The sequence below is a fragment of the Macaca mulatta genome, chromosome 15 (genome assembly GCF_049350105.2).
Source record: "Macaca mulatta isolate MMU2019108-1 chromosome 15, T2T-MMU8v2.0, whole genome shotgun sequence".
NCBI classification, from domain to species: Eukaryota; Metazoa; Chordata; class Mammalia; order Primates; family Cercopithecidae; genus Macaca; species Macaca mulatta.
Window position 1 is genome coordinate 101,773,107 of NC_133420.1, and position 22,186 is coordinate 101,795,292.

Here is a 22,186-nt window from a genome sequence, read left to right on the forward strand (position 1 = left end):
TTCAATGGGATTCTAAGAGCTAATCTTAGGTTAATGACTTTCGAGGAAGAGCCCTTCCTGTGACCCCCATAGATATTTTCTATTAGTTTATTCAGTCACAATATGAGAAAATTTTAGCTATATAAAAAAACTTGTTAGTAACACCGCAATTTGGCACTTAAAAGACATAATCACCCACAGAATATCTAATTCTCTAAAGAAAAGTGAAATTTTATCATTTGCTAGAAGCCAAAGCAAATTACTAAATGCTATATTAAGGGCACATAAAGTTACATGTCTTGCCTGAGGTCACAGAGAATGGCATATTTTTCTCCTTCTGCTTTTGTTGGTAAAAGTTGCTACTTCCTCCCCAAATGTCATGACTCTGGTCTACAAGTAACACCACAATTCTTCCCAGAAAGGCAGGAAGCATTGTTAATAACAGCATTATGGCCACCAGGGCTAGGCTGTCTGGATTTAAGCTGTTACCTGTTGGCTGTGCGATCTTGTGTAAGTTAGTGTTGATGTTCTATTTTTCATATATGTAAAATGGGAACTATAATAGTGCTTATCTCATAGGCTTGTGAATATTAAATGAGTTAGCTTTGTAAAAGGCTTAGAAAAGTGCCTGACACATAGCAAGTCCTGCACAAACATATGCATTATTCAAACAGAATCCTATGATGCTTTTTAGGAAAGAGTCACTGATATATTCCTTCTCATGAAGTAGCACAACTAGTGGGCCAGGGCCCCCACGTACAATGCAGAGCTCTCTCCTGGTGTTAACAGTGCTCTGCACATCTGGTGAGTCCAGTGGTGTAAGGCTGGAGAAATAACTTTCCCACTTTAGAGAGGTCAGAGACCACCAGTTCTTTCCTATGTTTGGGAAATGGAGATACTTAGCAGATTTAGGAGGCTTGATTATAGTGCAGTCTTGCGAACACTCCATGTAGACATCTGCTTGTTCATTCATTCATTCATTCATTCAACAAACAATATTCATGCCTTCTGTGTGCCAGGCACTAAGTTAGATATAGAGATATACATAATATTCAGTTCTAGCCTCAAGGAACTCAAAAAGTTGTATGCCAAGTATTCTGTAATTGATGGGTATTAACCCCAAAATTTATTCATGTAAAACAACATTTATTTGTTGTGTTGATAATTTTGTGGGTCAAGAATTTAGGCAGGCACAATGGGGATGGCTCATTTTTCTCCAGCATACCTAGGGCCTCAACTGGAATGGCTGATGAAGACTACAATAGCTCAACTGTGACCATATGTCTGGGGCCTCAATTCTGTTCCATGTGGCATCTGTTGTGGCTAGAATATCCAAGATGGCTTCCTTACTTCCAAGTCTGGTACCCGGCCTGGTCTGCCTAAAAGAGTTGAGGGTTGGCTTGCATTGCTCTTTCCCTGTTGGTTGCAGGGTAGATGGACTTCTTACATGGAAGCTGGCTTCTCTTAAAGTGAGGGTTTCAAGAGAGAGCATTCAGAGAGGCTCAGGCAGAAACTACAGACTTGTTGGGACTTACCCTCAGAAGTCCTAGAATGTCATTTTCTTGTACTTGATTAATCTAACAAGTCACTAAAAGTAGCCCAGAATCAAGAAGATGGAAGGAATAGATTTCACCTCTTGATGACAGCATACATATACACTGAAGGAATATATTAATGGTGATCATCTTGGAGACAAGCAATGACATCAAGTGACTCTGTTCAGATGAGACATCAACAGTGATCTTTTCCATATTTTGGTGATAAACAGCCTCAGTTGCCTTACTTTGAATTATCTCTTCTAACAGATCATTATAATGAGAACCACTATTTCCTTCAAAGTAATATTCCAACTATTCATAAATATTTCCAAAATATTATTACTGATTTGTGCATAGAACCTACAAATATTTTCTCCTTTTGATCCAGCTGCCTATTGACATTTATTTGGCATTTAGTGTGTACCAGGTGTTTCTTTTAGACCTTGGTACCTGGTCAGAGACTGTTCTGCCATGGATACTATCAATCATCACATTTTGTGCCTTGGAAATGTGGCATGTAAGGGACATCTTCAGTAATATGTGTGTGTGCTTGGGCCAGCCCTTAAGGCCCAGGTTAAGTCACCACCGAAACCAGGTTTTTTTTTTCTTGATATCTTAATTTCACTTTGGGGTCCGTTTGGAGAGAGAAAGCAACAGCAGCACCTGTTGATGTTGCCAATTTCTGCTAGAAACTATTTTTTCTTTTCTTTAAATTCAGAGAATGTTTGGAAACGATTGGGCCAGGTGTGGTGGCTCACGTCTATAATCCCAGTGCTTTGGGAGCCTGAGGCAGCAGGATTGCTTGAGGCCAGGAGTTCAAGAAGTGAATTGACTGCCCAACTCAAAAACATATATTTGGTTCTGTTTCTGGATACTACTTTATTCCCCCTTTGAATTGCTTTATTTACTAGTGAGGGACCTGAGACAGGTTATTTGATCTTTAAGGCTTCACCTCCTTATCTGTTGAATAAGGGAGTGTATGTCTTCTTAGGTCCATGTATTTGGGAAAAAAAGAGATCATGCATGGAAAGCACAAAATTTGACTTCCTAAAATATTTTTCCAGTTTTCCTCATTCTCTATATACGTTGGTTTGTGTCCTCATCATATCTTATTCAGATGGTACCAACAGACTGCTAATTGGTTTCTTCTCTATCTTCCTCTAGTCCATTCCCCACAGTGTTAATTAAATGGTTCTACAAAGCAGACATGATTCTATTGCACCCTTCTCAAACCCCTGCAATAGCATTCCATCACCAGCAAGATAACGTCTCAACTTGCATAGGCATGTAAGGTTTGTCTATGGTCTTGCTCCACAGTTAGGCTCATCTCCTGCCACTCTGTCACCCATATCCTGTAAATACTGAATCTCCCAAGCCCACCAGACTCTTGCATGCCACCATATCTTCAGCTTGCTATATCTGCTACTTGGACTATTCTGTAGTCCTGACCTCATCACTCAAAACTCATCAGTTAAAACTCAGCTCAAACTTCGCCTCCTTTTTCTTTTTTCAACTTTCAGAATCAGGGGGTACACATGGAGGTTTGTTACAAGGGTATATTGCATACTTCTGAGCTTTGGAGTACGGATGATTAAGATTCAGTTGTAAGACTATTAAGCTTTAGTGAAGACATGCTAATTCACTTGATTTAATCATCCCACAGTGTAAACATATATCAAGACATCACAGTGTATCCCATGTTATTTGTCAACTAAAAATAAAATTTAAGAAAATGTAAAAAAGAATCACCCTCATCTCCTATGTGAAAGTCTCTGATGATTGCTCCCTTGATGCTCTCAAAGCACTTGATATATATTTCTATGATTATTATATTGCATGGAAATTATTTGTCTTACTCCAGTAGATGATGAACTTTTTGAAGCAGTGATTGTTTCTTTTTTTTTAAATTTATTTATTATTATTATACTTTAAGTTGTAGGGTACATGTGCATAACGTGCAGGTTTGTTACATATGTATACTTGTGCCATGTTGCTGTGCTGCACCCATCAACTCGTCATTTACATCAGGTATAACTCCCAATGCAATCCCTCCCCCCTCCCCCCTCCCCATGATAGGCCCCGGTGTGTGATGTTCCCCTTCCTGAGTCCAAGTGATCTCATTGTTCAGTTCCCACCTATGAGTGAGAACATGCGGTGTTTGGTTTTCTGTTCTTGTGATAGTTTGCTAAGAATGATGGTTTCCAGCTGCATCCATGTCCCTACAAAGGACACAAACTCATCCTTTTTGATGGCCGCATAGTATTCCATGGTGTATATGTGCCACATTTTCTTAATCCAAACTGTCACTGATGGATATTTGGGTTGATTCCAAGTCTTTGCTATTGTGAATAGTGCTGCAATAAACATACGTGTGCATGTGTCTTTATAGCAGCATAATTTATAATCCTTTGGGTATATACCCAGTAATGGGATGGCTGGGTCATATGGTACATCTAGTTCTAGATCCTTGAGGAATCGCCATACTGTTTTCCATAATGGTTGAACTAGTTTACAATCCCACCAACAGTGTAAAAGTGTTCCTATTTCTCCACATCCTCTCCAGCAGTGATTGTTTCTTTATTCTGCGTGTACCTTAAGTTCTAGAAGAGTGCTTGGTTCAATGTTAGCTATAGAAGAATCTTTGTGGATTGACCGAGGGACTGAGTAGCCGCCTGCTTTACGTGGGTGACCAGGCGGTCGTCCCCATGCCTCTTTGTCCTCATGGTGGGATGTACTTCAAGCCTATTTGGGAGAATGGGAGATAAGGCATAAGGTTTTACCGTCCAGCAATTTGGTTTTCTTGATCCTTTTCCTTTTAATCAGATTCATCTCTAAGAAATATTCTTGGTCTCTATCTTTATCTTTCTGTTGTCGTTTAAACTCAAAGGGTGGTTAGAAATGATTGGGCCAGTGGTGGCTCACACCTATAATTCCAGCACTTTGGGAGGCTGGGGTGGCAGGATTGCTTGAGGCCAGGAATTCAAGAAGTGAACTGCCTGCCCAACTCAAAAACATATATATATCTGGTTCTATTTCTGGATACTACCTCATCCCTCCTTTGAATTGCTTTGTAGCTCTTGTCAGGAACAGATTCTTATTCACTTGCATCTCCCCCATAATGCTTAGGGCAATATCTTGCCCATAGAAGTTCTCAATAGCTGTTTGAAGACATTAAGAGTTTCAATGATATGAAGGTAATTTCACTCACTTAGATGTTGGTGGTTTTGACAACACAAAGTAATTATATCACATACAAATCAACACAACATACATCTATATTTTTTCAACTAGTTCCATGTCATACATTGAAGTGGTGAGGCCAGTTTCACAATCTGCTATAGGAGACAAAATGACATAATTAAGATGCTATGGTATGGTGCCTTTGCCTGTAATACAGCTCCTTTATTTACCAGTGAGGGACCTGAGACAGGTTATTTGATCTCTTTAAGCCATCGTCTCCTCATCTGTTAAACAAGGGTAGTATATGTCTTTTTAGGACAATGTATTTGGGAAAAAAAGAGATCATGTATGGAAAGTACCTGGCACTGTTCCTGGCACATAGGTGTTAAATAATTGGCAGTTGTTGTTATTAAGAATAATAGGGGCTTTTGCACCCACAGGGAATTCCAATGATCCCTAGCTCAGAGCTGAAGCAAAGTAACCGGCATGACTATTAGCTGGAGGAGGCCATCCCTATGGGGGATAGATTTCAGTATTTCTGTGAAATTCAGATGAAGTAGATCTGTGAATAGGAGGGGAAAGGCCACATTTCAAAGCCACTAAGCTGGGGTATCAGTGCAGAGAGCTCATTAGCTCTTGGATCATATTCATCAAAGTCATGCAAACTGATGTTGCTAAGATGCCCTGAAACCACTACTCTTAGATAATTTTATGCCATCTTGAAGTCAAACAGGTGTTAGGATAAGAATTCATACTCAGCTGTAACCTCCTACATTCATATTTTTGAAGTTTGTATGTTGCAGAGAAGGCACAAATCAGAAAATTCTACTGAGAGATTTGATTTTTAGGATAAAAGAATACAGTTTTAGAGCAACCATTCTATGAAGGATCCAAGGTCTGTGAAGGTGAACTGATTTGCTTAAGATGATATAGCTGGTAAGCATCAGAGCTGCATTTAGAAGCCAAGAGAATCAGGAGGGAAAAATCTCTGATAGTGACTTGTTCTAACCTAAATATGTAGGTTCAACTTAGTATATTAATGTAAAGTTAGTGATTTGTTTAAATGATTGGCTGCAAGTGGAGATTTTCTCTATTTTTTGCTTAAGATGCTGCATCTCATGTGTGTGAAGACTCAGTAATGTGATTTCAAGGATCCACTACTTTCTGAGTTAATCCCCACTTAATCAGATGTCCAGTGTTTCTTTTTAATTGCTTAAATGGCAAATTAACGTTTTATTCAACAATTAGAAGCCCTAAGAATAACTCTTATAATAAGAGTTAACTGTAACTGATTGATGTTGATGTTTTCCAGAAAACGCCAGTTGGATAGAAAGTTATAGAAGGTTGAATGGCACACAGAGACATGACCAATAGATAACATGGGCTGGTTAGGAGATTACTTTTCCCAACTTTTTATGAGGATCAACTCCAGATACAAATGGCCTCTATGAGCTAAGGCCTGTCAGAAATAGTTGCTGATTATGCTTTAGGATCTATTCTAGAAAAGTTCTTTACCTGGGCTTTTCCTGAGGTTTTCATCCAGCAATATGAGGTAGTTAGAAGGATATTAGAGAAGCTGTCCATAATCAGGCAGGATGATGATACAGTCTGTTTGCCAACAAACTTTATGTACTGCTGCTCATAAAGTGATCCCTTCTTATGTTTATTTTTTCTTTATTCTTTCTCTTCATTCTTTTCCTCCTTCTTTCCTCCCTTGCTCCTTCTTTCCCTTTTCCTTCTCTCCTCCCCTCCCCTCTTCTTTCCTTGTTCTCACCTTGCACTCCTGAGCCAGCTATGATAAAACAGAAGGCACAGATACACACCGAAAAGGAAACTGAAGGTGGGTGGTGTGGTGGGGGTGAGAGTAGTAAGAGAGGTACTTAGTCCCTTCTATAAGACAAGCTTTGTGCTGTGCATTTTACACATGGCATTTCATTAGACAGATTAAGAAAATCCTCACCAGGCCGTAAACTCCTTGGATGCATGGACTGTGCATTCTATTACTTATATACTCTCTTCTCCCCTTCCTTCAGTGCTAATCAAGGTGCAGAAGACAGGCTTTTCTGCCACCCCTTATCTTGATCTCCCTTACCTTGCTTTCTTACCCCATAGCATACATCTTCTAAAATGTCATACAATGTGTTTATGAATTATGTTTATTACTTTTATCTATCTAACCCTACTAAAATAAAAGCTCCACAAGGGCAGGGATTTTTGTCTATTTGGTTCACTAATGTATTTTTGCCATTGCCTAGAATAGTGCCTGGAACATAGTAGGTGTTCAAAAAATATCTGTTGAATGACTGAATACATAATGCTGACTGGAGGGAAGAATATAATTAAAAATAGGGAAAATGTTAAATAATATTTGAGATCTCTCAGACATTCAAGGCTTCTCAGTTTGGTGGAAACTAATTGCAGAAATACTAGAGCTGTGTTATCCAATATGGTAGCTGTTACTCACATGTGGCTATTTAAATTTAATTATAATACAATGAAATGAAATTTAAAATTCATTTCTTTAGTCACACCAGTCACAGGTCAAGCACTCAGGGACTCTGGTTCGACAGCACAGATATGGAAGATTTCTGTCATCGCAGAGAGTTTTATTTTTTGAGACAGGACCTTGCTCTGTTGCCCAGCCTGGAGTACAGGGGTGCAATCACAGCCCATTGCAGCATCAGCCTCCTGGGTTCAAGCAATCCTCCCACCTCAGCCTCCCGAGTAGCTGGGACTTGGCCTCCTGAGATGCCACCACACCTGGCTAATTTTTCATATTTTTTGTAGAGACAGGGTTTCGCCATGTTGCCTAGGCTGGTCTCGAACTCCTGAGCTCAAGGGATCCACCGGCCTCAGCATCCTGAAGTGCTGGGATTACAGGCATGAGCCACCACATCCAGCCATATCATCAGAGAATTCTGTTGGGCAGTGCTGCTCCGGAGATGGGCAGGGCAGCCAAACTTTCCATCTTAGGCAGGGACAAGCAGGACATTTAGATGGAAAATCCTGAACAATGTTGGCTGTGTCTCTGTCGTGTCTCTTCTTTCCTTTGCCTTCGGTTATGAATGTGCGCAAGAGTAGAAGTGAAGTGTTGCCAAAGGATACAGAGACTGCCACATGTCAGGTAGATTCTCTGTTGCCAACATTGGAAGGAAATCACACCCTCTGAGTTCATTCCAAGTGCAATCCCACCAGCAAATATTGCCATACGCCAGGCAAGAGGAAAAGTTGATTTTTTTTATTGTTTTAGGACCCATATAAAAGACAGAATCAGAGCTGGACTGAATTTTTGGGGTCTCCAGGCAGACTACAACACTGGCCTCCTGCAATTGACTGGTCTTACACATTGGTACAACACTTACTCACGGGAGAAGTTACCCAGCATATGAGAGAAGGGAGAGAAGATGGAATCTGGGTGCCACCTCCTCTCTGTTGTCTGGAAAAACTCAGACAAACTCAAAAACTTGCCCTCAGATTCTGGGGCAAGCAAAATAAACCTCTTGGAGTTACTGGGTCCCAGCTTCTTAGAGGACAACATGGTATAGCTGCTAAGGGCCTAGCTCCAGCTCCCGTCAGTCTGGGCTGACCACTCTCTAGCTTTGAGATATTTAGCAAATTACCTAATCTTTCTGTCCTCAATTTCCTCATTTATAAAATGGGATAATAATTATAGCCACCTTGTGAAGTTTATGAAATAAAGTACCTAGATCGGGCTGATGCATGTAGAAACTAAAAAATATTAATTTCAAATTTTTGAGCATGCTGCTGAAGAGAGGGTCAGAGGTGTGGGAAAAGGGGAGGGATAAGTTTAAATTCTCTTTCAAAGTAACTTATCAAAATATTCCTTTTATTCTACTCTATGAAACACTGGGACAAATATAAGTGTCTCTATTTTTGTTACATATTTATGATAGATTTCTAGTTTTTTTTAAAAAAATTTCTCATGCATTTTTAATAGGCAATTGCTCAGTTAGCTTGTCTCTCAGTGTCCAGATCCAAGCAGCATCCCACACTAAAGGGTTTCTCATTCTTCATCTCCTGTGTATTATGTCTGTGTGGAAAGGCTCATATAATAGACGATAACTTAAACGCTGTTGTGCCTTACAGAGTCGACGAAAAAATGGACCTTTTGTTCTATTTTCCAGACAGCTGGATGTCTTATTTTTCCTGTTGGTTTCATGATTTAATGCACTACGTGATGATTGCCTGGTAGTCTTATAGCTATGGGGGTATCTATAAGATTTTGGCTTTATTTCAGTTCATGAAATAACAAATAAATTCATGGCATGTTGACTCCAAATTCCTATCTTTGCCTCAGCAGACACTGTTAATCTATCTTAGTACGCTTTCTTCTGCACTGAGATGCGATCTCAGAATCATGTTAGCACATCATTCCAGGAAGCCTCTACCAATTTATTGGAGTTGACCCTCAGATTTAAACTACAGTTTACCCTTGAACAACAGGTGTTTGAACTGTGCGGGTTCACTTACACTGTATTTTTTTTTTCTTCCTCTGCCACCCTTGAGATAGCAAGACCAACCCCTCCTCTTCTTCCTCCTCTTCCTCAGCCCTATTCAGTATGAAGACAACAAGGATGAAGACCTTTATGATCTCTTCCACTTAATGAATAGCAAATATATTTTCTCTTCCTTACGGTTTTCTTAATATTTTCTTTTCTCTAGCTTACTTTATTGTAAAAATATATTATACATGTAACATATAAAATATATGCTAATTGATATGTTACCAGTAAGACTTTTGGCCAATGATGAACTATTAGTAGTTAAGTTTTTGCAAGTCAAAAGTTATACATGGATTTTTGACCATATGGGGGGTTGGCAACTCTAACCTCATGTCATTCAAGGGTCAACTGTATTTGTCATCAATGCATTAGTGATAATAAAATCTCAAATTTACTATCAAATGGCAAAAACCAAGGAGATGATAGGGTTAAACAACTCCAAATTTTAGGTTTGTCTCCAAGACACTGAATCATGGTTCTATGGATTTAGAGGAATGGATTATTTACTGCTTAAGACTTTTAGAGGTTTATGCTCATGGATGGACGTTTGCTTTGCATGGAATATCCCAAGAAAACATAATAAATATGTACATCGACTCTAAGAGAGTTGTCCAACAATTAGGATAGTGCAAAAAGATGTTATTGAAACTGAATGGAGACTTTTCTAGACAACAGTAGTGCAGACTTGAGTTAATCTTGAAATCCTACTTTAATGCATTTTTAGTGTTTCTCTAACTGAATAAGTTTTTATAGTGTGTATTCACTGTTCTATATAGTTTTCATAAATCCTGTGGCCCATGATCAACATCTGAGAATTGCATGAGGAATCTGGGGATTAAAAACATCCCAAACACTATTTATTATTAATAATACCACTAGATGAGGCATTAATCCACTATATCCCTAGCAGCTGTAGATCCTATTGTCAGCCAGGTTGACTCAGAATCTACTTCCTCTAAAGGAAAGGAATGAAACCCCAGTACATTTTATTATTTGCACCTCACTCCAATAAATTTGTGGATTTTAAAGCCCTTACTACATCTTTTTGTGAGAGAGGCTAGGTTGTGAAACTTCAGAGAAAAATTTACTAGAAATTAAATAGGTAAAGAAATGTATTTGTACATGGTAAGGCAGAGAAGCCTGCGACAGCAGGAAGTGCTTGGAGAACAGCGGGGAGGACAGCTCCACTGGGTTGTGGGGTGAACAGAAGGTTTGTTGAGTGAGAGCTGGCTCTAGAGAAAAGCTAGGGTCAGGATACAGTGGATCTTGAGTCCAAGCAAAGGAATGTGATCTTGACCTGTAGGTCAGGGGTCTTCCACGGGGTTTCACAAAGAAGCCCCTGGAATTTTCAGGAAGAGCTCCACAGCTGCCTCAGAGCTGCCTTAGTAGGTGAGAGCCAGACAGATAGAAGGAGGCTCTAGGAAAACAGTTCTGAAAGTATGGTCTCTGGACCAAAAGCATAGCGTCACTTAGGTATTCCTTTGAAATGCAAATTACCTGACCTCAACCAGATTTATTGAATTAGAAAATCTGGGGGTGGAGCCAGCAATTGTGAGGTTTTTTTTTTGTAGTTTTTTTCCTCTTATTTTAAAACATGCATATCTAATTGACAAAAATTGTATGTATTTATGGTATTTATGGCATGTTTTGATATGTGTATACACTGTGGAATGGCTAGATCAAGCTAATTGACATATGCATTAACTCACATACTTTCATTTTATCATGGTGAGAAAACTTGAAATCTACTCTCAGCAATTTTCAAGTATACAATATATTATTATTGACCATAGTCCCCATGATATACAATGCATCTCCTGGACTCATTCCTCCTGTATAGCTGTTTGTTTTCACAAGCCCTCTGGGTGATTCTGATGCAGAATAAAGTTTGAGAACCATGGTCTAGGCCTCCTATCCTAGCTTTGACAGAGTAAACCTGTACCTTGTCTGTGTTACATGTTGCATCTATACCCGAGGTTTCACTTGAGAAAGAATTCAAGGGCTTCAAAAAAGTAAAAATCAATCAAGGCAAGTGGGAGGTTAGGACTCTTTAAAGGTTGTTCATTCCAACTGTAAAGTCAAAGGAAGCTGGGGTAGGACACTGCAGATGAGTTTCCAATGCTGCCCCCTGGGACCCTGAATCTCAGACAGCTGAAAGAACCATCATTTGCCACCAACTAGCACCATTTCACTTTTAAATACCTTTGCTTTCCTCTTCCTCTTTTTTTCTTTCTCTTTTTAGATTGGTTATATATTTTGAGCTAGTCAAAAAATGATTTGCAAAAGAAACAAGGAAATAAGTAAACTGAATGCCCTTAAAAACTCGATGTAAATAAAAATACTAAGCAATAAATCCGTCTGTCCTGTCAAAATGAGTATTTTTATGGCACAGCTTGCTTTTCAGGAAAGAATGTTCAAGTCTGACAGATGTTTGGAACCAAGTACAGCTGTGGGAGAGAGAGAAATGGAGTGATTGATGGTAAATATGCTTTTCAAGTCAACTGGGTTTCAAAGACAAAATTCGGCAGAGGGTACAGAGGGCTTGTGGTAACAATGCAGTGGCTTGTGAGGAGAATGCACATGAGGCCCAGAAACCAAGGAAAGTATTTTTGAAAACATCAGAGAAGTGTGGGCCATAGACCACTCTCAATGGAATCACCTGGGGTTGGGGTTTTATATACAGTTTCTTGAGCCCCACCCCATGTGCATCAAAGTCAGGATATTTAGGGGGATCTGGATCTCCTAAAGCTCTCTAGGTGATTCTCAGACATGCTGAAGTTTGATAACCACATGTTTATTTGGATTTTTGTTGTCATTGTTGTTAAACAAGTAGTCAAGAGTTAGCTAAGGAAATCTCAGAGGAATGTAATCACTAGAGAGCTCTGAAATCATCGCTCGGCATTGATGGGCTTTCTGAAAGTTGTAGATGATGGTTCTTTAAAAGGGATTTCTCTATCATAATGGATTACACAACTATGTTTTCTCTGATGTTTGCTCTTTATGTTCAAGGACATTCTTTCCTAAAGAGTTTTGCTCAACTCCATACTCTTTTTTTTTTTTTTTTTTTTTTTTTTGAGACGGAGTCTCGCTGTGTCTCCCAGGCTGGAGTGCAGTGGGGTGATCTCGGCTCACTGCAAGCTCCGCCTCCCGGGTTCACGCCATTCTCCCGCCTCAGCCTCCCAAGTAGCTGAGACTACAGGCGCCCGCCACCACGCCCGGCTAGTTTTTTTTTGTATTTTTAGTAGAGACGGGGTTTCACCATGTTAGCCAGGATAGTCTCGATCTCCTGACCTCGTGATCCACCCGCCTCGGCCTCCCAAAGTGCTGGGATTACAGGCTTGAGCCACCGCGCCCGGCCTCAACTCCATACTCTTTAGGAAAAGAGCAAACTAGTCCATGTAGAGAGCTGATGAGCCCATTTAGATCAATGAAACTTTTCCTCTCCATGGTGCTTTCTTCCCTGAAGAAGAAACTCTGGATAATATTTTTAAAGTCAATGCTTCATTCTTCCTATGTTGATACAACATGAGGGATCAAATAGTGAACTCTAAGACAAATGTATTTATTTTATTTCGCACTTTCTTAAATACATGGAGCTACTCTAGCCCTGTAGAGCTTGGATACAATGACACAGTTGCAATATATCTATGTCTTTATATATACTACAGAGGCAAAAACTGCTGTGGTGTTGTCTCCATGACACCTTCTCCATTTACTCCAAACTATGCTTCCTTCTACCTTCTCAGAATTCAATAATAGCATCTAATTGAAAAATTATTTGTTAGTGTATTAGTTCAAATAAGATTATGTGCACATCTCTTGAGGAAAATTATACTACTTATCATAGCACCCATAGTACCTAAAACAAGTATTCAAAAATACCTAGTGATTGATTTGAAAAGCCATATTATCAGTTCTATCTTTAAGCCTTCAGTTAAATTTTAAGCCTATATATACACACAGATAATTATAGGGATTAACATATAATACTTACATATATATAAAGTAATCTTATTGGAGTCAATTTATTAAATTAAATTTATTAGTGTATATAAATTTAACATAGACACACACACACACACACACACACACACACACCATTGCCACACTATCTCAATGAATTTGTCCCTTTTACCAATTTTCTTCAATCTATTTCAGATTCTTTCTCTGAGTTGAGTTATATAAGGGAGGGTCAAATATTAGTCCTTCTCAGTCCTCCAGGCTGACCCTCAGCTTAGATCCAGTTTTATGATGGAAAAGGGGAAGAGGAAAAATGAGTCATTCTATTGCCGTTTTGTGGATAATTAACATACACTGTTCCACTGATAGGATTCTCGTGAAGAACGCACCACGCATTTATTTTACCCTCTGTGCTCTTGTGACCCTTTTTGCCTTTATCAAAGCACACATGACCTTCTAGTTATCTGCACTCGTGTCTATGTCTTAGTCCCCATTATAAAGTCCTTGACAGCTAGGGCTGTGCCTTATTCATCTTCCAACAGGCCCATGCATATAGTAGGCACCCAATAAATGTTAACTAGGAAAACAAGTTACAGTGACCCTTTTTATAAGTAAAACCACCAGTGTTCTTTGTCTGTACAGTATGTTTCCAAGAAAAGAATCAAGTTTTGACATGATTTCTTGTAGAAAATTTTAGAAAAGAGACAAGGTAAGATGAAATTAACAAAAACTATAATGGACACTTGAAGCCAGCATGCTTGATATGTCTCCTTTTTTCTCACTTGACATTCCAATTATGTCTAAATCATGCTGGAATACAAACCATTGAGATCAATTACGTTCTTCTGGCAGGTCTTATAGAGACAAATGATAAGGGTTTGACACCTGTCAGCTTTAGATGGAAATCTCTGGAACAGCAGGAGAAAACAATAGTGACCACCGCACAGAATGACAAGCCCTAGGGATTACAGACTACATTTGGGTTTCTAAAATGTCTAGCTTTCTGGTGACTTTCTCATATCTTTGGTCATTTTGATGTATATTTGCAGAGAAACATGCTTTTGCCACATCTCTGCTAGGAATATATAGTTACATAATTTGAAGCCATACAACATATTTTTCGTTTTTCATCTCCAGTTAGCATTCATTTATGCCTTTGCCTCAGCTAATCAAATAATATAGGGAATCTTATTAAATATCCTTTAAACAGGAAAGTCAAATTTTTATTAGCAATGCATTATCTATTCTCCTGCTCCCAAGCCATTGCTCATTTATTTTTCCCAATATCCAATACAAATTCCACTGACACAAAAATGTGAACAGTCTCTTGGTGTTTTCCCCATTGATAATTTCCCGAAAGTTAATAACAGATGACTAAAAAACTTGAAGGCTTTCTGCTACCAGCAAGCTCTGCTTCTTGTCCTAGAGTATCTAAAAATGGTAAATACAGATGATTATTTCTGGAATGAAGATGCCAAAATAAACATAAAAATCAAAAAAATTTGGATGAATAAGGAGCACCATTTTGGAACACAAATGCATTTGGATGCCTTTTTCACACTGACATTTTTTATGGGTGAAGTACTTGCTCACTGATTGACAAATGATGGGCTAGACAACATTTCTCTGCAATCTGACACTTTGGTTGACCATTATGAGGCAAAGTAATCTCTGATTTCAATGTCAGGAGAAAGGTATGGTATTCCCAACTATGCGTACTACAATTCATATTGCTCCAACACAAAAATAGAATCCTAGTATTAAAAAACTTAGGTGATTCAAATACTATTTGGGTAGCATGAATCTCTTTAACTTTGTCATGTTTAGTCATTCATGATTTAGAAATAAAATTTGATAATATGTCGAAAGCAATAAAGTTAATTAGGGAAAGTGACTAAATTTTAATTAGTGACTCATTCTAAACTATGACAGATGAGAAATAGAAAATCCATTATGCCAATGAGAAGAAAACAGGAGTTTGACCATTTCTTTCAGGTACTATATGCCACAGAGCAGAGACAGGCAGAAAGAGACTCAAACAAGAATTTAATTGCAATTGTCTTTTAGTTTATCCAAATCCATTTGGATTGTGATAGATGCAGTCTGTCTTTTTCTATCCTAAGTAATCTCATCTACAAAAGCTAATCAGTTTTGTCAATTACAAATTACTTCCAAAGTGATTGTCTTCAAATTCACATTCTAGAAGGGAATTCAAAGATAAAACATAAAGTTCACAAAGGTTAAAATGTAAGGCTTGATTTTTTTATTTTTTTACTCCTTTAAGATTGTAAAATGAAAGGCTCTATAGCTGAATAGTTCTTGGATCTGTGTTATTTAAGAATCTTTAAATTAACTTAAAACATTTTTAATCATATTTAAGTTACCAAAGTAATTGAAAAGATACTGGTGCAGCCCTGAAATAAAGGTTTCATAAACAGGATGTGTGTGTTCTCTATATCCAATTTCATTTGTACAATGATGCACATTTATATAGATTTGTTTATATGATCATGTAGTTGTGGATTTACATTTATTTGTAGTGAAACATTTCCAACACTGTCAGACTTTATTAGAAATCAAAGAAGAAATCCTTCCTGGTGAATAAGGTCTAGTTGGGCCATTTTTTTTTTCTTAACATAAAGCACACTACTGCAAGATAATGTTATTTGGAAATGATTTTTAAAATTGGCTGCACATGTGTGACAATTTCTTATCAAGCTAAATAAACATGATTAAATTCTTGAAGTTATTCAGATGGCACAGAGAAACATTCTGACTTCGTTTTATCATGATGATTTTATAATTGCTTTCCTGGAGCAAGAGCACATTTTATCATAACTACATATAAAATACAAAACTTCTCTTTAGACTTCTATTTTCTTAATAACCATTTCTAAATTTTTCTTAAAATTTTTAAAGTTTTAATTTTAAAATGTCTTAGGATCGAAAATTATACTTAATTCTTTACCTCCACACTAGTTATATGCATAAACTCATATTCTTTGATAATCAGCGATTGTTCATAGTTCATAGTTCATAGTGTTCATAGTTTGTGTAAATCCCAAAAATTACATATTTTGACCAAAAAAATTACAACAAAAATTGCTAATTAAAGTTAAAAGAGCATATTTTTGGCCAGGCACGGTGGCTCACGCCTGTAATCTCAGCACTTTGGGAGGCTGAGGTGGGAGGATCACGAGGTCAGGAGATGAAGACCATCTTGGTTAACTCAGTGAAACCCCGTTTCTACTAAAAATACAAAAAATTAGCCAGGGGTGGTGGCAGGTGCCTATAGTTGCAGCTACCCGGGAGGCTGAGGCAGGAGAATGGCATGAACCCAAGAGGCGGAGCTTGCAGTGAGCCAAGATCGCGCCACTGCACTCCAGCCTGGGTGACAACATGAGACTCCATCTCAAAAAAAAGAAAAGAAAAGAAAGAATGATATTTTTGACTCTTAATTTTGGGGTTGGTATATAATGGTCTAGGCAGGAAAAGAGAAAGAATCTATATGACACGGGGTTGACCAGTTTGGACATTGGTTTACAACCAGGAATGCATTGGTTTTGATTTCTTTGGAATACCAGTAGTAATAATAATAATACTAAAGTATAACGAAAAGAGGAAGCTGAAGGCAACTGAAGTGCATTTGAATATTTAAAAAAGAGTATCACTGAAGTACTACATGAGGAACACTACAGCACATAGCATAAAACACATGTCAGTACATGTTCATCATATACCAGCAGGGATTCTGGCCTGGGATCTTGGGCTGTGTGGCTTTGGACAAAGTGCTTAATTTAAATAATCTTAATTTAAATAATAATTTAATTTAAATAATCTATGTCCCACCCAGTTCTAAAATACATAATCTTTCTTCCATATTAAAGCAGGAAGGGCAATCTAAGTAGTTTAACATATTTATATATAACTTATTAAATATTTTAACATTTTCAAGGTAGACAATCCAAGATCATGATAAATAACAGGCACTGGATCCTGGCTTTCATTGTGTATACACCTGAGAAACCTGAAATGCTGACGTGAACAGTGTACTTTTCCATGCGTTTTCTGGGGGAAAAAAAAAAAAACCCAGAAAAACAAAAGGTGCATTCTGAATGCAAATTTGCATCTACTTTGTAGGAATACCATAAAATAATTTGCAAACTAGAAAGTAAGAAATAAGCCAAAGCTAAAAACTGTATTAAAATTATTGTTTATTTCTGAAAAATAGAACATATTGCTAGATTTAGAGAAAGGAGAACCTTGGTTATTTATATTATTTACTTATTTATTTTAAGACAGAGTTTTGCTCTTGTTGCCTAGGCTGGAGTGCAATGGCGCGATCTTGGCTCACTACAACTGCAACCTCTGCCTCCTGGGTTCAAGCTATTATCCTGCCTCAGCCTCCCGAGTAGCTGGGATTACAGGCATGTGCCACCAAGCCTGGCTAATTTTTGTATTTTTAGTAGAGATGGGGTTTCACTATGTTGGTCAGGCTGGTCTTGAACTCCTGACCTCAAGTGATCCACCTGCCTTGGCCTCCCAAAGTGCTGGGATTATAGGCATGAGCTACTGTGCCTGACCCTTGGTTAAATTTTTAATAAAACAAAGCACAATTAAGAATCTTGAACTCTGGGTTGGTTGTAAACATAGAGAAGTTTGGGTACATATTCTCTTTTTAGGTTCTGAGCGATAAAATGGACCAATATTTACTATAAAAATAATATAATAGTAAGTTAACTAAATTTAAATAGTTCTGAGCTATACAATGGACCACTTATTTATTATCAAAATATAATAATAATTTAACTTTTTTTTTTTGGTATCAGAGCTTTTGGGTTTGCAGTGTTAAGCTGGAGGCTCAATGTCTTTTGTTATTCCTCATTTCATGAACATAGGTTCATCTACTAATGAGGTAGGTGTGCTGTTTTAATGGCTTATGTGGAGTACTAGGCTGCTGTCAAAGATAAGGAAGGGGATGGGGAGAGATGGGATGGTACTGACTCACCATGCTCAGTCTCTATTTAAATAAAGCAGGCTGGGTACAAGAGAGATGGGTACGAGAGGGATGGAGGAGGGAGCATCCTGCTGTAGGTGAGTTCACTTGTATTTTTGTTTTGTAATACTTGTCTACTTATTAGACTTACTGTGAGCATCTTGAAAGTGGCAATTAATTGTATGTTTTTCTTTTTTACATCTTAATGTTCGGCCTAGTGCATCGCACCCAGGAAACACTTAATGTGTATTTATAAAAGGCACGAATAAAAGACCATCATTTCATTTGAGGCTTTCCCCTCCCCACAGATTTCATGTGTTAGGGGAATTGATTGGATTAGGAAGTTCCTTATTTAACACCTCAATGGCTCCCCTGAGTTTTACCCCCTTAATCTCACTCACACCTTGGGATGGTTTATTTTGATCTAATAATCTGCAAGGGTGCTGGATTTCAGCATTTGCTCAGTGGGAAGTGGGACTGGAGGGGAGTGCTGTGAAGTGGGAATCTTTCCTGGGATTGGGGGCTTTGGCCTGTTGAAAGTAGCATTAGGAGCCTAACAGACCAAGGAAAGGGCGTGAGGCATTCAAGAGGAGTTTACAAAAGACCAGAGTAGTTACCATTACAGAGATTTGACTTTCCCCGCCCATCTAGAGAAACCTGATGGCACGGTCTACCACAGATCTTCACAGTGGCTTGGCAATGCTGGTGTTTGGAGGCCAAGCCTGGAAGCTGAACAACCCAGCTTCTCTGAAGTTACCAACCTGAACCATCTGGTCCAGACTGGCTGTGCTTCATGTGTTAAAACCCAATTCCTGCTTCTCCTTGCTGGGAGGAGGAGAAGGAGATACGAAGACAAGAAAAAGGAGACTAAAACCTATGACCTCCTCTCTCTTCCTCACCCTTGTTATTTATCCGTGTAGCTTTCATAGAATTTCCCACTTCACAGGACATTTAGAATATGTTCGTCTGTTCTTTGCCATAGCCCTCCCATGACAGACATTTTTTAGACAATTTGTTCATAGCTTGTTTTGATTTGAGGTCTTGGTTGAGCTACTGAAAACATAATCCACTCATACCCTCATTTCCAAACAGGCTTTAAGGTTCTTCCATGGGGCCTGGACAGTTACCTACCCGCCTTCTTCTGAGTATTTATGCCCAAAGGCCAGGATATCCGATGCCCGTCCACTCCCATCACAGACAACCACCGGCACGGGAGGAGTGTCTCGAAGGTACTCCAACACAATTGAGATCACGTTGGGTCCCCCTTCCACTATGAGTGCCACCACGGGAACACCTTGACCGATTCCTGCATTAAAAAAGGAAAAGAAAAGGAAAAAAAGGGAAAAGAACACAAAGCCAGCAAACCAAAGAAACAAAAAGAGAAACAAAAAGCACAAACTAAAATTACTGAGCACAGGGGAGGTAGCAGCATATGAAGGGATACAGTACTGAGCAAAAATTTACAGAAAACCCTTCAGCCAAATTTTCCCACCAGAAAGTCTATTGGACTTTGCCCTCTCCCTTCAACTCTCAGGATGCTGGGGTCAGCGAAGGCACAGGGTTCCATACTTTACAGGGGAGGGCCTGGGGTGAGGAGGGAGAAAAAGGAATTAGTCAACAGACAAAGCACCAGACCAGCAACCAGCAGCGTGGAAGCTGAACATGATCTGAAGCAAGTCTTTTATCTTTCCAATGAGTCTATTTCCTATATGAAAAGTAGGAAGTTAAAAAATGTCACCTCCCTGCAGTTATCACAGGGGTAAGAAAATGCCTACATGGTTCTTTTTATTAAACACTATCAAAATCAGCTGGGGACATACTTGTTGAATCAACTACTGGCTGAATTATGGGTCTATCTTTGACCATACATGATCAGATTGATTATTGATTTTTTTTCTTTTTTTTGATGGAGTCTCACTCTGTCACCCAGGCTGGAGTGCAGTGACACAATCTCAGCACACTGCAACTTCTGCTTCCCAGGTTCAAGCAATTCTCCTGCCTCAGTCTCCCAAGTAGATAGAATTACAGGCACATGCCACCATACCCAGCTAATTTTTGTATGATTATTGATTCTTAACAGCACAACTGTCATGACGAATTACCCAGGAGATATGGTATCTGCCATCTGCCATCTGCCATTATTGTATATGCCTCTACGGACCAAGGAGCTAGGCACGTGATGTGAGTTCAGTTAACATTTGTTGGATTCAGTTTAATTGTTTCCCAAAAGTATTTAAGCTATTTATGCTGAGCCAGAAGACATTGCTGTTTTCAGGTGAAAATTGCTTTAATTGCTGTATGCGTGGTTCAACCTAACCTTAAAGAGAAGTAATAAAATCAAATGTTCATGAGAGACATGATGAGAAAGAAAAGTTCATTTTTAAGTGACATTTCAAGTATGATTTATCATTGAATAACTTTCTTTTGTTCAATTTGGTGTCACATTGTATTTTTTCTCTCTGCTGCCTCAGAACAGGTAAGGAATTGAGCAGTACTGTAAAAATGAGCTGGTCTTAGAGGGCACACACAGCAGTTATCTTAAAAAAGAAATAATCAAAATTCTGTACCACTTCCATAAATATAAACCAAAATAAAACAACTCTTGGACATCTGAGTTCTCCCTTTTACTTCTTTTGCTTTGCTTTTGTCTGATATCAAGAAACTGCATCCCCGTAATGAGGAATAGTTTGGGATTTGGTTTCTTGCTCGGGTAAAAGATATTTTTGACTTATGTGACCTGTTTTACTTCTAAAGTATAAATACTTTAGTCTCCTAGGGCTTTATCTCCTTTAACTTGATGTTTTTCCTGGTTTGATTTTCATCTTAAAGGAATGATCCAAAATGCCAGTTACACAAAAGTGGGTGCTATTTTGCATGTCCACTTAAAACATGTAAAAGAAAGCGATGACTGTTGATCAAGGCGAGATGCCAAGATTTCTTTCAGTTCCTAGAGGGAAATGGGAGAGAAAAGTGACCTGGGGACCCATTTGTTTTCTGTGGATGGGGAGGTCTTGAGAATTACTCTTTCAAATCCAAGGAGAGGGAAGTGAAAGGCCTTGTTGTTCTGTTTTGACCCAGGAGCCCTTAGTGACTCAAATGATACCTCTCCTTAAGGCTCTCTTTGGGTGTCTGTAAAGGAGATACTTTCCTTATTGCTGCTGATTATGAAGATTGAGTAAATTCCTGTTGAAAGGGACTTTAAAGATACAGGGCTGGCCAGGCATGGTGGCTCAAGCCTGTAATCCCAGTACTTTGGAAGGCCAAGGTGGGCGGATCACCAAAGGCCAGGAGTTTGAGAACAGCCTGGCCAAAATGGCGAAACCCTGTCACTACTAAAAATACCAGAAAAAAAAAAAATTAGCTGGGCGTGGTGGCTGGTGCCTGTAATCCTAGCTACTCGGGAGGCTAAGGCTGGAGAATAGATTGAGCACGGGAGGCGGAAGCTGCAGTGAGCCAAGATCACACGATTGTGCTCCAGCCTGGGCAGCAAGAGTGAAACTCCATTTCAAAAAATAAAATAAAAACAAAAAAAGATTAAGGGCTAACTTGAAATGTTAATACAACATTTCTCTTTGGGAGGAAAATTTGCTGTCATAAAAATATCCACCCCATAGGGATTTGTATTTTGTAACATGCCTTCGAAAAGATAGCCTATTTTCCATTGTTAAAGGTTATTTTATGAGGTATTTCCCAAAGTATTACGTTGGTGCAGAAGTAATTGTGTTTTTTGCCATGCTATTTATTTTTCTCCCTTGATTTGCTTTAGCACAAGCTCCTATGTCATTGACTTCGTATTAAGGAATAATACCCTATATCTGCTGTTTTATATCAAATGATATATTTAGACCCATTCTAGGATCTTCTAAGACATCCTAGAATTTGCCAAGTTCTGACTCTTGGATTCTGTCGGTGGAATCTTTACTCCAACTCACAGACCAAGTGTGATCCACTCAGTGTTCTCGTGCAGGGAGAAGTACTTAGCATGGATCTGCTACCGTGTTCCAGTGATC

At 38.7% G+C, this 22,186-nt stretch overlaps 1 protein-coding gene across 8 annotated transcripts in view; it reads right to left on the reverse strand.

The window, feature by feature from the left end:
- The window catches only part of TRPM3 (transient receptor potential cation channel subfamily M member 3), a 321,580-nt gene that overhangs the window by 218,079 nt on the left and 81,315 nt on the right, over window positions 1-22,186 (reverse strand). For 7 of the 8 annotated variants that reach the window (XM_077966203.1, XM_077966202.1, XM_077966201.1 and 4 more), the window contains one exon: window positions 19,308-19,482. In XM_077966203.1, the coding sequence (XP_077822329.1) occupies window positions 19,308-19,482 (175 nt within the window). Of the gene's footprint in view, window positions 1-19,165; window positions 19,483-22,186 lie in introns of those variants that run through there. The other variant, XM_077966206.1, reaches the window with a different exon arrangement.